Here is a 16,748-nt window from a genome sequence, read left to right as displayed (position 1 = left end):
ACTGATGGCATGGGGAAATGTGGCTGATCTGCTCTCTATAGAATAAGGAATTTTGAATAGCTAGGTCCTATTGAGCATTCTGCAAGACAAATTTATATTGTGGGGCAAATTTCTTCTGAAAATATTGATATGCAGTAAGAAAGAAGACTTGAGAAACTCGTTTTGGTTGCTTGACCCTTAGGTTGCCTCAGCCTTGAGCTAAGAGAAGTCATGGAGTAGCTCTGTCCCCAGTGTCTTTGAGGGACTTTACACCAACTGATGCTTGCAAAGGTTCTTCTCCATCCTTCTGCCTCATCTGCTGGTGAAAAGTGGAGAGATGGGGCTGAGTGCAACTGACATTGAAATTATTGAAAATCCTGTTCTGCTGAAGGAATTCTCTATTGACTTTCTGAGCCCTGACCATGTATTTTGAGGCAGCATAAAGAATGAAAAGCTGGAGTTCACAAGCTGGGGGCTCACAATGGATGCAGTGCTTGTGCCATGTTTTCTAAATGGTCCTCACAAAATGCTAGTGGGTAGTATCTCAGTAGTAACCTTTAAAAAAAAATTGCAGTAATTTGTAAAATGACCATCCCTGTCCTTGGTAGTTTACAGAATAAATGAAACCAGCTGCTTTTGAATCTTTGGGTTTATTTATAATATTCTTAGATATTTAATACTTACATTTTCATATCCCAAGCCACCCTATGGAGTTTCATATGTAGCCAGAAATTATTCATTCTACATCTACTCTGGAGTCATGTGTGGGAGTATCTTGCAACCAGTGTACTTTATTAGTGTACTGTTTGACTAATTGCTGCTGCTTAGGTACCTGGCAAGCCCAGTGGGAAGCTGCCTCTTTCAGCTGTCAGTGGATAAGTGAATTAAGGCTGCATGCAATTCCTAGATTTGATATGCTGCAGGTTCTTGGAGAAACATTATGTCTGGGATCTTATTTTTGTGCTCTGTTCAGTATGATGCAAGGCATAAAGACATAAAATAATTTAAAAGGGACCTCTGGAGATACCTGGTTTGCTTTCCCAGTCAAAGTGTGACCAATAGCAAAGTTAAATTCCCATTAAAATAAATCTGAATATAATGTGCAGAATATTTGCCTCTTTTAATCCCTGGTAATCTTCTCTTACTGCCATGAGCTTATTAATAGGAATGAGCAGCTAGACAGTGGCTGAAAGGTTAAGTTTTGGACAGCAAAGCAGTAGAATTTGTGCTTAATTTTAAAACTATGGATAACTATTATAATTTTTAAAGAAAGAATGTCAGTTCACTTTCCTGGTAGAGCAATGTTATTCCTTTCTTTAGACTGAAGTAGCTTTACCATGCACATTCAAATAAAAACTTTTCAATAGTCAAGAATGTGTCCTGTCTCAAGAAAAAAAACAAGGTTCTCAGATAATGGGTACAGATTCAGTCTTGAGTTAAATGCAGGAATTGCTCCTGTGCCAGGAAGATGTAAAGTCTGAGTTTAGCTCTTCTTTTGAAGCATTCAGCAAACAAATTAGACATTTGTGTTAGGATGTGTGAACCAGGAGCAAACAATTTCTGTTGTAGCACGTTTTCTTTCTTCGTCTTATTAGTACAATGTGTTAGTCAAATTCAAAGGTCATCGGACAATGCTGAATAAAAGTTGAGGGATGAAAACTCAAAATTATTTGGAAAGAAAACAAATTAATTAGTGTTTCTCACAGAATTAATTCTTCCGTGAACCTGTGCCTGTTATTACTTTTGTTATAATTCTGAAATTTCATTTGGTAGTCTAATTAAACAAAATTAAGTGGCTACTACAATGTAGTGGTAAACAAGGTAGTAAATGTACATAAGAATACATTTATACATTTATATACATTTATATACATTTATATTGTTATGAATTAATCAGTCCTCCTGAGTCCTAAGGAGTTTCCTTTGGAATTCCATCAGGTGAAAAAGAAATAACTATGGGAGAGTAAAAATGGTTAATTTTATGATTAACCATTTCATCATCATTTTATGATGATGAAAATTATTAGTTTTGTTTCTTGAGAAAGTTTGGTTTGTTTTCTAGAAAATACGTGTTTTTATCAACAGTTATAAAAATACTGAGATTATCCCATTTCTGTCCCCATATGATTTGTCTTATTCTTTTACCCCAATCATCTCAAAACTTGATTTAGTCACTTTTGAATCAGATAAGGTCTAAACAAAGCATCTACAGCTTCACTCACTGCCAGTGTACACAGCAGATGCAATGTATTTTCAATATTTGCTTGTCATATAACTTAAAAATAGTCTAACGGGATTATAAATTTTCCAGAAGCTTTGGTTGTTTTTTTCTTTCTGTTCCTTAATTAAACTTAGTGATGTATGAAACTTAGCTGGGGTCCCTCAGAAGGTAGAACCCCTGTGCAAGTTGTAACCTTAGCAGTCCCATGGGCCTTTTCCCTGTTTTTGCTGTTTTCTTTCAGGACCACAATACAATGCAAAATTAACAGTAGCTGTGTAACACAAGTGGGGAAAATATGCGTAATATCGAAAAAAGCCTAAACAAAAAGTGTGTTGGGGCTGTGGAGTATCCTGTTGTGCACCATGATGGGATCAAAACCTGCACCATTAAAGCCAGAGGCAGAGCTGCTCAGAGGCACTGTTTCCCTTGGGCAGGATGCCCTGCTGCCAGCTTGTCACTGCCTGGCTGTCCCCTCGCCTGGCCCGGGGCTGTGCTGGGCACTGAGGCACCATTGCCTCAGGTGGCAGGGCTGGCTGTGGTGGCAGGGGAGCAAGGGGCACATGGGTGTGTCTGGAAGGTGATGGATGCAGGTGTGAGACTGAAGCGGCACCTGCTGCAACCCTGCTGCACTTCAGGGCCCTGAAGGTGGGCTGGGCTGTGGTTCACCCCTGAACATGGGCTGGGCTGTGATTCGCCTCCCATCTCACTGTCCCTGAACATGGGCTGGGCTGTGATTCATCTCCCTCCTCACAGCCCCTGAAGGTGGGCTAGGCTGAGATTCACCTCCCTCCTCACTGCCCCTGAGCATGAGCTGGGCAGTGATTCATGTCCCTGCCCACTGCCCCTGAGCATGGGCTGGGCAGTGATTCACCTCGCTGCCCACTGCCTCTGAGCATGGGCTGGGCTGAGATTCACCTCCCTGCCCACTGCCCCCATGGGACCCATGGGGTGCCACTGGCTGAGGGGTGCCTTAGGTGGACAGACATTAGAGCTCCTTCCTGGTTGTTTCATTCTGAATCTGACCCTGCTCTGTCCTGAGCACAGTCAGTGCTCGCTGATTCCTTCCATGAGAGCTGGGGTCACTTAACACTTTGATAATTCTCTTCTTCAGTCATAAGGCATAAGAAGCAAAATGATAGCAGAGACTATCATTAAACTGTTTGGATCTGAATCATTTAAACTGTTTGGATCTGAATTGGGTCTGTCAGGCTGAGTTTTGGTTGGTTGTGTCACTCACAACCTGGAATTCCATGTTGCATAGTATACTCTAATCTTAAATGGTAATGCAGGCATTGCAATACAACACATTATGAAAATGTAATTAATCTCTATTGACAGTGGAAGTGTAAATCAACTTACTGCTTAGTTTGAGTTGTTGCATTTTATCACAAGCAATTGATTTAGCAATCAAATCAGGGTGGGAGAACTTTAAAACATTATGGGCAATCTGAGATGGCATAGAGCCTTATTAATCTGCTGGTTTTGTTTGTACACAAATTTTCTTGAATAGTTTCTCTTCTCTTTTTTTTTTTCTCACCCAGATCTGATGCTATTCCTGCACTTAGAATTCATGAGCATTTATCAGGGGGCTATTTTTCTGGTTATCTCTTCTACAATATTAGTACTGCCATCCTCCTTTCTTTGGTAGACTTGTCTACCAGAGTTATGAAGGCAAGAAAATATATGCACAAAATCTTCACTATATTGAAAATATCCATACTATTCCTGTACCCTATATTTTTCCTATCTTGATCTGAAACTTGAGCTATTTCATTTTCCATGCTCCCCAACATCCCATCTACCTCCCATCCGGCCATATTTCTCAGCTAACAAATGAGAAATCATTCACTTTTTTCACCCTAAGGGGATATATTTTAAACTTCCCACTACCATTTTCACGTTTTTTAAATAAAAGCTACTGTGATAAAAGATACAGGGAAATGAAGGAAGAAGATGGTGTGATAAGGAAATCTTATTACCTTAATTATGTGGCAACTGGGATAGACATCCATATATTTATCTTCTGTTTCTTGGGGGCTTGTTTTGTTTCTTATAGCAATGGATCAGCTACATCAGAAGATCTTTTCTGGAAACTGGATGCTCTGCAGATGTTTGTTTTTGATCTTCACTGGCCAGAACCAGAATTTGCCCACCATTTAGAGCAGAGACTTAAACTCATGGCCACTGACATGATTGAAGCCTGCGTTAAAAGGTACAGTTGAAATGATCACTTAAAAACTGGGAGAGATTTGAAAATTAGCACAGGAGGGCTCATGCTGGCCTGCTGAGGTACACCTATACCAGAATCCTGTCACTGGAATCACGGCAGTTCTAAAAGGATCATGACTTCTGTTTATTTCCAGTATCTGGCAATCAGCAATTTGGCAACATCCAGGAAATACCAAGGAAAATTTCTCTGTCTGTTATGAATATACCCTAGGTGCTTCAGAAAGCTTAATCTGGACATATAAAAATGCAGATTTAAAAAAAATAATAGAATGGGGGAAATAAATTTTGTAGATAATTTGTGTTAATCATAAAATGACAATATTGATATGAAAGGCTAAACAAGCAGAGAATCTTGACCGATGACATAGTATTGCATTATTTTCTCTAAACACAGTAGGAAAAAGTAGAGCCTCAGGCTAAGGATATAAGCCTGTTCCTAGAGCTGGAGTGATGAAATCATGATTAAAAAACCAGAAACACTTAAAAGAACTTTTCTATGTTATTATGAAAGGGCAACGATACAGGGAATAGAATTAAAGTTAAAGCTCTAATAAAGAAAGGTAGGAAACACTAAAATTAAAGCAATCCATCTGTTCTAAAGAATTTGGCATAGAAGCTCAGTCAATTACAGTTATTTAAGAAACCTTAGAAAAATGGTGAAATCTTAAAGAACTAGAAGAGTGTTAGTATAATCATAGTCTAAAAAAATATAGAGTAGCAAAGAGATTCAGTGCTACTAATACATGGATTATTTTGATTTTGAGCTGGACAAAGAAAAAAAGCTTTTACTGTCTTATCAACAGGACTATAGACTATATTAATATTTTAGACTTAATACATAACATACCAGTCTTAATACACTAATTATGTTTTCTGTGTGGTCAAACCTGTATGTTAGGTAATAAAGATTAGAGTAGCAATGCAGAATAAAATGATGGAATTCTTCTATTATAACTCTTCTTGTGATATTAATATGATCTTAAAAAAATTTTAAATGGGAATAGGATTCTTCTGTTCCTATCTTCTAAAAATACTGTGTGAATTTCTGGTATCCACATATAAAAATAAGGGTGAAAATAAAACATTTTATCTTCAGGTATGTTGATTTACAGTTCATTTTAGTGACATTGCTCCTTATTTACACTGTTTTGAGAAGAAAATAGGGATTTTATAATATGCATCTCCTAAAATGTTGTCATTTTCATTATAAATGTTAGTATTTTCTTAATATTGGACTCATTTTCTTTATTAAAATTCTCTTTCCATGAAAGCTAGAAGAGGAATTTCTCATTATATTTCTTAGAAGCAAGCATTTTATACAATAAACTGCATTTTAGCATAGAAAAGCTGGACAGTAAGGGGTATTTTCTTTCATTGCTTTATGTTAAACACAAGGAAACATATTGTTATCTAGAAAGCAAGAAGATAATACTTTTATTGTTCAACTGAATTCACTAAAGAAATACAGAACCTTGAGATTACCATCAGTGCAATTGCTTATTGAAAGGCTGATATTCTGAATTTACAGAATTTTAATTCTAGTGTTCTCATGCATATGTATATTTTTAAGCCAACATGTTTAATAACATTTTTATGTTTACTGTGATTGTTCAGAATTATCAATTACAAATTGTGTTTTAATAAACAGAACAAGAATTGCATTTGAGCTGAAGCTGCAAAAGACAAACAAGTCAACAGACCTGCGTATACCTTCTTACCTGTGCACAATGTTTAACGTCTTGGTTGACGCCAAGAAACAGACAGCTAAACTCTGCATACTGGATGGGGGGCAAGAGGTAAGTGGAAATTTGTATGTTTAAATCCTGTGTTTGGTTGATCTGAAACATTTCATGCTGCAGACTGTCCTTAGATTAATTTCAGACTAACTGAGATGCATCACATAGCTCTGTTGGTATAGAAGTGTGCATCAGCTGATCCCTAGCAGCATCATGCAAAGACACAGCCCCTCATCTTCCACCAGAGAGCACACAGAGTGCCTCTGTAATTTGCTTGCTTTGACCTGTGAGTGTGTTGAACATTCAGAGGATTTCTTGACTCACAGCCCCTCCAGGAATTTCTCTCGGGCTGCAAGAGAAAAAGAGCCCACTTCAGGACTCCTTTGTAATTGTAAACTAGAGCCAAAATATTGTGCCTTGCAAACAGGTTTTAATTTAGTAAGGTTTGGTTTTAAATGGATTATAGACTCAGCATTCATGCCTAGGAATATGCTGAAAATAGAGGAAACAAATAATCAGGCAGTTTAATGGGGTTTTTTAATTTGGTCTCCAAGGACAGGGACCGTTTTGGCAGTAGACTGCTGCCAGGACTGTAGGTACTCCACAGTGGAGCACTGATGTGCTTTTGAAGGAAATGTAAACTTCCCTGACTTCTGTCACTCCCGTGTTGTCACTCTCAGCAGGATTAATCTGTGAAACGAAAAGAGTATGCTATGTAGATTGGTGAGACCACCAGCAAAAATTAAAACTCTTCTTTCTGTGCTAATGTATTAGCATGTCGTTTGGTTCATAATTTGTTTGATTTGGTTTTGAAGAGACAGTAAAAACATTTTTCGGAATTTGGCAACAAAAAATGTAGGTCTGCTTTAGGCATCTTCACAATTATACTATTTGGACATATTTTTTTCAGTTGATTTTTGCGTTTCTATATTGTGTTCTTCATTTCATTGGCTGATCTTTTCAAGTGAACATATTCGATGTAATTGTCTTTTTTTTTCCTAATTCAATGAGACATTCATCATTTTCCTGTTCCACCCTGTCGTCTTTATTTTTCCTTTTGGTTTTCCGTGACATGAACCAGTTTGCTAGTCAATGGGTAAGTGTCTTTTCATTGTTTTTTAATTTGCATTTTTTTCATTCAATATTAGCAGCCACTTTTTGTTTTAAATGGTAATGTTGCTTTTTGTTAGCCAGGCCCTCAGAATTCCTTCACAGTCTGACTGTGCAACAGACTGAACATCAGCTTCTCAGTTCTTTCCTTGTTCATCCTTCAGGGCATTCCAGATGAACTCTTCACTTTTTTGCTTTTCAGACTCAGTGTCCTGTCTTACCAGGTCGCAAAGTTTTGGGTTCTTTCATCTTTCAGTGAGGCTCACCAGAAATAAACCCCAGCTGTCAGCCCTTGCCCTGAGCTGATGCTGCCATTTCACCTTTCATGTGTGTGAGCAGTAACCTGCAAACGCCCACGAGCACGCGCTGCTTTGGGGCAGGCAGTGCCAGTAGCTCTGTAGTGCCCTGCAGACAGACAGAATGAGCCCTTCTCCAGGGTGTGCCATTCCTCCTGCCTGCTCTGGGTCATCAAATACTGGAATCATCTACCCAGGGAGGTGGTGGAGTCACCATCCCTCAAAGAGTTTAAAAAAAGACTGGATGTGGCACTTGGTGCCATGATCTAGTTGAGGTGTTAGAACATGGGTTGGACTCGATGATCTTAAAGGTCTCTTCCAACCTAGAAATTCTGTGATTCTGTTTGATTCTGTGATCCTCCTGCACTGTCAGCCAGTCCCCTGGGAGCCAAAGTTCAGCCACCTTCATAAAGCCCAGAGTCAAATCATCTTCCACAAGGATCTCAAGTTTTGTTTTGCTGAGGGTGACTGTTTTAGTGGAAATTAGCACTGAAGAGGAGCGGGTTAGAGTATTTATGATCTTATGGTTTTCAAAATAAAATGTGAAAAAAAATCAGATTAATGTGATTTAAAAATTATTTCTAAAGAAATGTCATGGTTTTGGAACCTTGTGGTTTTTTAAAAGCTTGATTCAGTTATATTTTTTTGCCTTGTCCAGAAGTGAAGTTACTCTTTATATGCCATTTCTACAAAATTATATTTGCTTTATAGTGAGAAAAAATAATAAGAAAAAAGGAAAGAAAAAAAAATACAAGAAAAAAAATCACAAAAAATAGGAACTGATCTTATATACATAAATTCATTAATTAATGCACTGTGGAGATAAACTTGCAGACACTTTCTGGGAGGGACAACTGATTTTTTATGGATCACAGCAGTATATACAGTTTTGACATTCATCAGTGGGAGAATAATTGTTTTTGGTTTCCAGAGAGTAAGAAAGCAATGCCTTCTGAAGGCTTGTAAGCAACAGATATTACACACTGTTTGGGGTGATTAGTCCCCTTAGCAGATCAAGACAATATTTTATTGGTCAAGACATTAATACGCTTGGAATGTAATAAATATGAAAATGTAGAAAGCTCTTTGATGTATTTCTAATATGCTCTTTTACTGTTCCAGTGTGACCTCAGCTGTTTGTCTGAGTTGCGAATTAACATTTTTCAAGTGTTCTTAAACATGAAAAGAAATTAGAAGCAAAAATTGATGTTTGGTGTTAGTACCTGTAGCAGATGCATGTATGTGGGCAAACACATCTCATAGTTTTATTCTCTCTTAATTTAACCCAAGTTCAAGATCTGTGCTTTTTAGAAAATCATTCCTAAAAATATTCAGCAGATTGGAATTAATGTTTTGATCTGTATGGCAACTCTGAAATGAATTAAAAATGCCTTTAAAAACATAGAACTCTGAAAACTATTCAGCTGGCAGCTGCTAAGTTAGGCTGATGTTTACACTGACCTCAGTACTTTTCCTCCGAGCATTATGCTGTTAGCTGCTCCAAGTAGCCTTGAACTAGGAAGATAGGGTTAGTCTTTACAAGTCACATTTTCTGTGAAGTGGCTATTGGGGACAATCTTTGCTGTCAGATAAATGTTTCTAAAGGAAGAATTACTGTTTAAATTGATGTGCCTCCTTGACAGAATGGGATCCCTAGTTCTCGTTAATTTCAGAAGGGAGCTTGGTAGGATTATCTAAAAAGTCTTTCGGATTTATTTTAAAAGCATTTACTTAAAGGCACCTTCTTTATTAAAAATCAAAAGAAAAAGTCTATGGAGAATGAAGTCTGTTTTATTATGCCTTCTATGGCCTATTAATTTGTTACCATCTATTCTGCTTTGTTGATGAAATTTTAATTTTGCCCTTGCTTGAGCATATTGTAAGATTTGTATAAACTGAAGCTCACTGTGGTAACAGAAAGGCTCTTTCAGGATGAACAATTGGAGCTCATTTTATTTCTAGAGGACATTTAAAATAACTTATGAATGAGAGTTGTCAGACATGAAATGCTGTATTAATTAAATCTTATTCTAGTCTTTTCGCTTCTCCAGCTAAACCAACTCTTTAGAAAAAAATACATGGCCACCTTAATTATATAGGAGAAGACAAAAACTATCCTTCACATTCCTTTGCCTGAATAAGTATAAGAACTCAATTCATCTAAATAATAACCCCATTAGCTGCTTAACTCAACAGTGTACATGGGAAAATTTTCAACACAGAATGTAAGAAACTGTTGATTGGGTGGATCATTTTCAAGGGTTTGTTCTTCTGATGTTCAAAATGATAATTTTAAGTAAATCTGATCTGGCAGGGTTATCAGCTTTGCACCATTTATGACTTATGACAAAAGTGTGTGTTCATATACATGCTAATGCTTTTTTATCTTTTGAATTACAGCAACAATACCATTCGAAAATAGATGACTTGGTTGAAGAAACTGTTAAAGAAATTATTTCACTTCTTGTTTCAAAGGTAAAACTGTTTACATTTTCATTTATAATACTGCAGAAAATGGTTGAACTTTGGAGATGTATTCAAATATCACACAGTTTCTCTATATTCAGGAAAATTTTAGGAGACAATATGATTTGTAAATACTGTTTGTACAACTAATACTGAATTTACAAAATTAAATTTTATAACAATTGAGTAAACAATTTCTGTGCAGCCTGCTATTGAAATTAAGTTTGTCTTCTGTGTTTCTGCTGTAGATAGGAATTGCTAGAAGCTAGTAGAACTGGTAGGACTAAATTTTGTCAATATTGTCTTACATAATGCCATGTGTTATTTTTTGTTGAATTTCTTACATGAGAACTTTCATCCTATCATTTAGTATTTAAATTTTGTGTTTGAAGGTGAACAATATCCAGAGTTTCAATTCAACCTTTTAATGAGATTTTGGTCCACAAAGCATTTAATTACAAGTATTTTATAAGTTGTTGTTTCTTGAAATTGACTTTTTGGGATTTTATATTTAAAAATAAAATGTGTTTTGACATGATATAAGGACTGGAGATTAAGTGAATAAAACTTAAACTGTCTTGTCTTTCTGAAGCACCTCTATTCCAGTAAAAGTTTTAAGTGATTGATACAAAAATCCTTTCCATCCTGAATAGTTTGAAGGAAACAGCAAATAATGACAGAAAAGAAAGATTTTATAAGAAATTTTGTTATCTATACATTGCAAACTACCCAGAAATATTTGGTTTTCAAAGCAGGATAAATAAGCCATATATTCACAATTTGTGAGTTAGTGACAAAAAGTGAGACTCTGGTCACACTTTCATCATGCTTTCATTTTTGCTTGTCACAGCTTGCTGAGGGGGGATGGGGGGTGGGAATCTGCTTTTTGGACTGACACCTACTTGAAGAGAAAGGCTTTGTAGAATCATTATAGAAGTTGAAAATAAATGTGTCCACTTAATGATAACTGTGTAGAAGCATTTAAACCATATTTGGTCTAAAGTGAAGTTTTGGTGTAAACATAATTATAAGCAGTTCAATTCAATGGTTTCAAGTTTTACATGTTGCCTATCATAGCTCCCAAGTAATCTTCCAGTTTATGGTTTTAGTGTTATTGAAAAGGAATAGGAAGAAAGGGGAATTTGATCAGAAAAAATCGTGCTATTAAAGGTTAAAGTTTTTTATTTTTTTTCCTTAATATCTGAGATTATGAAAAAGGAGGAATATTCCCTCTGGATGTATGTGCAAGAAATTCTAGGGACAACTGCTGTCAATACAGAAGGATTTGGATTATTAGTTATCTCTGTAATACTACAGGCTGAAATATCAAAACAGAAAGCAAATATTCTGTGTCATTGGCTCATCACTGGAAGCTTAACCAGTGTCTCCTCACTTGAGATGTGAAATACCAGGGGCATCCTGATTGCTTGTGTTTCAAGGCAGAAAGCTTCTGAGGGTACAAAGGAAGACTGAGGTTTAGATCTTGGTTTTGGCCAGAAAAAATGCACATCAGTGTGCACAATAACCCATATGCATTCATCTTTTGCATCTAATATATTTTCATTATTTTCCAACCTTTACCTCTTTATTGACTCCTTTGTGTCTCAGTGGAATAAGGGTTTCAGTCATTGTTTTTAACTGCAAGTCACTTGTGAAACTGAAAATAATTCTTTTCCTTCAGTGAGGTTTTACTTGTTTAGAACTGTACTGGGCAGTTTTTACACAGACACATCAGTCTAAAGCACTCAGGAATTCACAGGAATAGCACAAAACAGTGAGGCAAAAGCACAGTGTGTCTCAGGGTAACCTATTCATAGAATGTGAGGCATGTGCAGAAATGCTTTTACAGTTTCACAAGTCCATACACTGACATCTCAGAAAACAAGTTTGCAGCTACATAACTGAGCCTTTTGTTTAAACAGACATCCTGGATGCTGAAATGTTTTGCTGTCTGTTATTTTGTGTCCCACTTGTATTGGATTCGTATGCTGGCACTGTGGACACCACGTTGTTTATGAAGTCAGCCTTTTCCTTAGCCAATCTTTGCACAGTAAAGTTGAACACTTTTCTGCAGAAGGAATCCTTGTCAATCAGATAAAATTAAAGTATGAATAGCAGCTTCTCACAGGCGTGCAACTGCAAAGCAGAAAGCTGGTATTTGGTCTAATAAAGCGGGTGAGGAAACAACTGCCAGTCTCTCTTGTGATGGGGATTTATTCTTTGATTGGCACCTATGTACCAGTGTCTTAATTAATCACTGTAAATATGACAGGTTAGATTGATAAATGACAAATGTAGGTTTGCACTTGCTCCTGCTCCTTGAACTGTTAAGAGCAGGGCTTATTGTAAAGTGATGATCTCAGTTCCTCTGGAGGTGACACTGTTGTGACACTGTTACAGGGCCCATTAACAGCATGCCAGATGGAATTTTGTTCTGTCCTCACACTCATAAAATGATACTCTTGGTTGTGGGAATGACTGTTTTGGGAGCAAGGGATGACTTTTAAAACAATCTTTTTATAAACTGGAAAGCAATTTATATGTGTAAAATAAATGTGCATGAATACAATGGCTGACAGATATTTTATGTTATATACTGTGAATTACTTGAGCAAAGTAACATTACAGAGGGATGCGAAAGGGGAATTTGTTTGCTTTAAGGAAAATTTTGGGGAGTTTAAACATTAAAGCTGTCATTAATGCAATTAATAAGATTTTATTTTTTGTCAGAACAAAAATTTTGTCAAAAACACCTATTCATACCTTTTACTGAGGAGTCACACTACTCAGACAATAGCAGGTGAAAGTCTAGGGGAGAGAAACCACATCAGACCAGAGACTTTAGGCATACATTTTCTTGCCACCTTCTTGGCCACGGAATAGCAGCTCAACAGCTCATGCTGCTGACAGAAAACCAGTGCTATTACACTTTCACCTGAAATCAGAGCTGGTTTTCTGTTTAATAGCAAAAATAAAAGAAACATGGTATCACAATCTCCACCTTTAGCAATTGTTCTCCATCATCTTTGAAACTGTGGTCCTAGAAAATAACGTGATTTCTACCCAAAATACAAGCTGGGTACACACACTGCTATATTCAACCATGTTCTAGAGGCAGCAATGTTTTATTGGAAGCAGGCCTGCCTCAGGAGACACTTTGGGTTGGGTTTCTATTTCTGCTGTGGTGCAGCAGTTTCCATCTGTTTGATCAATAAGTGAAGCTGCAGAAAGAAGGTTATCCTTGATTTCAGCACTTTGTGAGGTGGACAAAGTGATCGGATTTACAGTTCATGTTGCCCTGCTAATCCAGAAAAATATGAGGAAGAAAAGTTAACATTCTCACTCTAAATATTTAATTTTCACACTGTTCATTTAGATTTTTCTCTGTGCTTTTCCTCCAGGTTGTTTCAGTGTTAGAAGGTGTGCTGTCTAAATTGTCAAGATATGATGAAGGTACTTTCTTCTCATCATTAGTTTCATTCACTGTAAGTGTTTGGATTCTCAAAGGTTCTGTTATTCTTTCTGTGCATAATTCTGAAATTGTGTGCAATTTGTAGTAATAAGTACTTACTGTGTGTTTTATGCTTAATTTTCTAAAGGTAAAAGCAGCTGCCAAATATGTTGATGTTCCGGTAAGTGTAACTCTTTTAGATTTATTTATTCTATTGTTCATACTAATTCAGAAATTAGGGGGGGCTTTAGCTCACAGTTTTTATTGTTGACATTTTGCTTTCCTACAGAGATTCATTACAGCTTTACATAGAGTATTTAAACAGCCACTCCAGCCCTGAGAGGACGTTTCATTTCCCTTGTGCAATAAGTAACTCTCAAAGCAAACTGTGGAAAGGTTATTCTCAATGCACATTTCCAGTTGTGGAAGAGTGAGGATTGTAACTTAGATACTCTTTTGTGGTGATAAATTGTTCAAATATGTAGTATAAGCAACAAGTAAAAGCATCATACTTGAATATCCATTATTTCTTGATTTCTTACTTCACGACTCAGGTCTGCTTGTTTAACCCCTTGCTTGCTTAATCCCTATTTGATTTACCAATGGTTGGGCAATAAGTAAAAAAAATTAAGGGGAAATTGTTGGAGCTCTTTTATACATAAAGGCAAAATTCGGCTGTTAAAATATTTTTATTAGAGTATGAGAGTAGAATATCTTTTCTTTAAATAAATATTAAAGTTATGTAATACTGTCATTTTCACTGTCAATGTCACTTGTTCTCTCATAAGTCTGCATTCTCATCCCTTTTTAATGCAGTTCTAAAAAAATCTTGTTTTTCAAGCACAGCAAAAACGACTACAATTATTACATAAGTGAAAAATATTTTTTAAATTAAAAATGCTAAATTAAAATATAGATAAATACCAGATCTGCTAAACTGTGTGGTGACCAGCAAAACCTTCATCACTTCTCTCCTGAAAAATGCAAGCTTAAATAATTATTTTTTTGACTGAATTATTTTTCAGTCCATGCATGTTAAATAAAAGGAAAAATCTCTGTTTCTGAAATTTGTTATTTTGCTGTCTTTATATTTGTTTTATTCATAAGATAAATTGTAACATTTCTGTTGTTTTCAGATAATGTTTTCAGACTTTTTTTTTTGCCTAGGTATTTTTTACCTTTGTAAGTGCTCTTTTGTTTTATAAAAAAGATAAAAGTAGGCTGTCTTTCATTCAAAGGAGTGACCTCATATCAAATACAGTTTAGTTTACCTTTTGTTAATATATTGTGCTGTGTAGCTTCCTTATTGAGTAACCTAAAACCCAAAGACCTAAAGAAAAAATTAGTGGACAGACTAGAAATTCATTGGCTTCTTTCAGGTAATATGGAAAACTCTCCAAATTACATATCTATGAGGAGGAGACATCAGTCTTTTACCACTGGCCTGGATACACTGATGTTGAAGTTCACAATAAAAATGGGACTGAAAAATACGTTTGCCACAAGCTCTGTGGAATATTACAAACCAGTCCCACAGGGATGCACCCACTGTTCCAGGGGAAGAGGGAGGCGAGCAGGGAGGGGTTGCTGGAGCCCCACTGCCCTTCTCACATTCACTGGATGGTGTGGCTTGAAGAAAGCACCAGATTATTGACAGGCTAGCAAGATCCTTGCATTGTTGCAATATCTTCACTTCCCAGCTTTCTCACACACCTTTCCCCAAGCACTTCAACTGCACTGTAGCTCCACAGCTGTAAACTACAAATGTAAACTGTGCTTCAGGGAAGCTGTGGATCTGACCAGGCAAAGATTTTCAAATTCTGGAGGTCTTTTTACCTGGACTGAAAGGTTTTCATAGGCTGGGGGTTAGTTTTCCTTCTTCACATTCTTTTGTTGTGAAGATGCAGTTGAGGCCAAGAGCCCTTACTGACAGCAGCTGTCCAGTCTGAATAGGGCCTAAAACCTCCAGATGTCAAAGCAAAAAATTCCAGCTGTAAGAGGAGGCTGAAAGCCATCACATCACAAGGTCATCACCTGGGCTCACAGCTGAAGTGAGAAGTGGAGTGAGGGGCAGCCACAGGGAGGAATGTACACTGAGCTCTTGCTAGTGTGACAGTGACCTAGCAAGCCTGCACTGAAGCTAATTAAATGCCTCGTTGTTTTATTTTGACCTAATATGTTGTAAAATTTCTTCTTGTCTTCTTTCTTCTTCTTCTTTCTTACCTTACTGCCTTCTTACCTTAGCTGCCTGTGTGAAAGTTACTTAAATTGACCACAGTCAGCCCTTTCTTTTGATGTAGTTGCAAATATGTGCAGGCTTGCACGTGTTAGACAATGGCATTCTGCCCCTGTGCCCCACCTCCGTCAGGGTGAGACCCCTTGGTGCATCTGGGGGAGAAGGCAGGGGGGCTGGGGGGGGACAAGGTGTTTGGGGGAGTTGTTTGTGTGTGTGCGTTTGACAGAGTTTTTCATCTTTGACTACCAGGATTTGGCAAAGAGTGAAAAATGTGCTGGTTTGTACTGAAATAAAAAGAAGCTAACTAGGCAAAAAAGATGTTAGAAGAAAAATGAAGGTAGTGCTGAGCAAAATGTTTTAGAGGGAGGATAAGAGGCAAAGGGGATAAAAAAGTTAAATAAAACTAAATAAAAATGGTAAATTATTCAAAAGGAGGGAAGGCATTCCTGGATGATTTTTAGTCATTTTGAGGAACAGGCTAATTCTATTGATGTTGAGATAGGCTTTAGACAGTAAATAGTTGGACACAAAGGTGCACATTCCCTAGACAGCATCTGTCAATCTCTCAGGACCAGGGTTGGAAAGATAGACACAGACTTGTGGTTCATTTGGCAGATAGGTTGGTAAAAATGCTACCTACCCTTGCTGTCTACCATGTCTATTCATTATTCTTGCTAGAGAATTATTGTTAATTACAACCAAGTGAAGAAAAAAAAAGTGGTTTTATGGGGTTTTTTAACTGTTTAAGAAAACATGCAACGTAAGCCTCAATTTTTCAGAATGCCCTTCAGGAAGTGGGACATATGAAAGGCCAAGGAGCTCTCATTGCTTTCCCCAGCTCTGCATAGCGGGCTGTATGGACACTACCTATGTTTTGGTAATTGAAACCCCAGCAGAAATAATAGCAACAGTGCAGAATTACCCAGACTAGGAAGAATAACAATGATGTCCTGTCATTTCCGAAAAATAATAATGAAAAAATCTAGTTGCTGTTATGCTCACCTTATTGGTAATTGTTGCAGTA

General features: G+C 37.0%; 1 protein-coding gene across 8 annotated transcripts in view; it reads left to right on the top strand.

The window, feature by feature from the left end:
- Window positions 1–16,748, top strand: part of CADPS2 (calcium dependent secretion activator 2) — a 284,215-nt gene that overhangs the window by 239,543 nt on the left and 27,924 nt on the right. For 4 of the 8 annotated variants that reach the window (XM_064702731.1, XM_064702728.1, XM_064702726.1 and 1 more), the window contains 6 exons: window positions 4,257–4,412; window positions 6,078–6,225; window positions 7,247–7,261; window positions 9,972–10,046; window positions 13,439–13,522; window positions 13,637–13,669. In XM_064702731.1, the coding sequence (XP_064558801.1) occupies window positions 4,257–4,412; window positions 6,078–6,225; window positions 7,247–7,261; window positions 9,972–10,046; window positions 13,439–13,522; window positions 13,637–13,669 (511 nt within the window). The remainder of the gene's footprint in view (window positions 1–4,256; window positions 4,413–6,077; window positions 6,226–7,246; window positions 7,262–9,971; window positions 10,047–13,438; window positions 13,523–13,636; window positions 13,670–16,748) is intronic. The other 4 variants (XM_064702734.1, XM_064702733.1, XM_064702730.1 and 1 more) reach the window with 1 other exon arrangement.

This window comes from Zonotrichia leucophrys, chromosome 1A (genome assembly GCF_028769735.1).
Source record: "Zonotrichia leucophrys gambelii isolate GWCS_2022_RI chromosome 1A, RI_Zleu_2.0, whole genome shotgun sequence".
Lineage (NCBI taxonomy): Eukaryota > Metazoa > Chordata > Aves > Passeriformes > Passerellidae > Zonotrichia > Zonotrichia leucophrys.
This window is presented reverse-complemented; position numbering and strand designations above follow the sequence as displayed.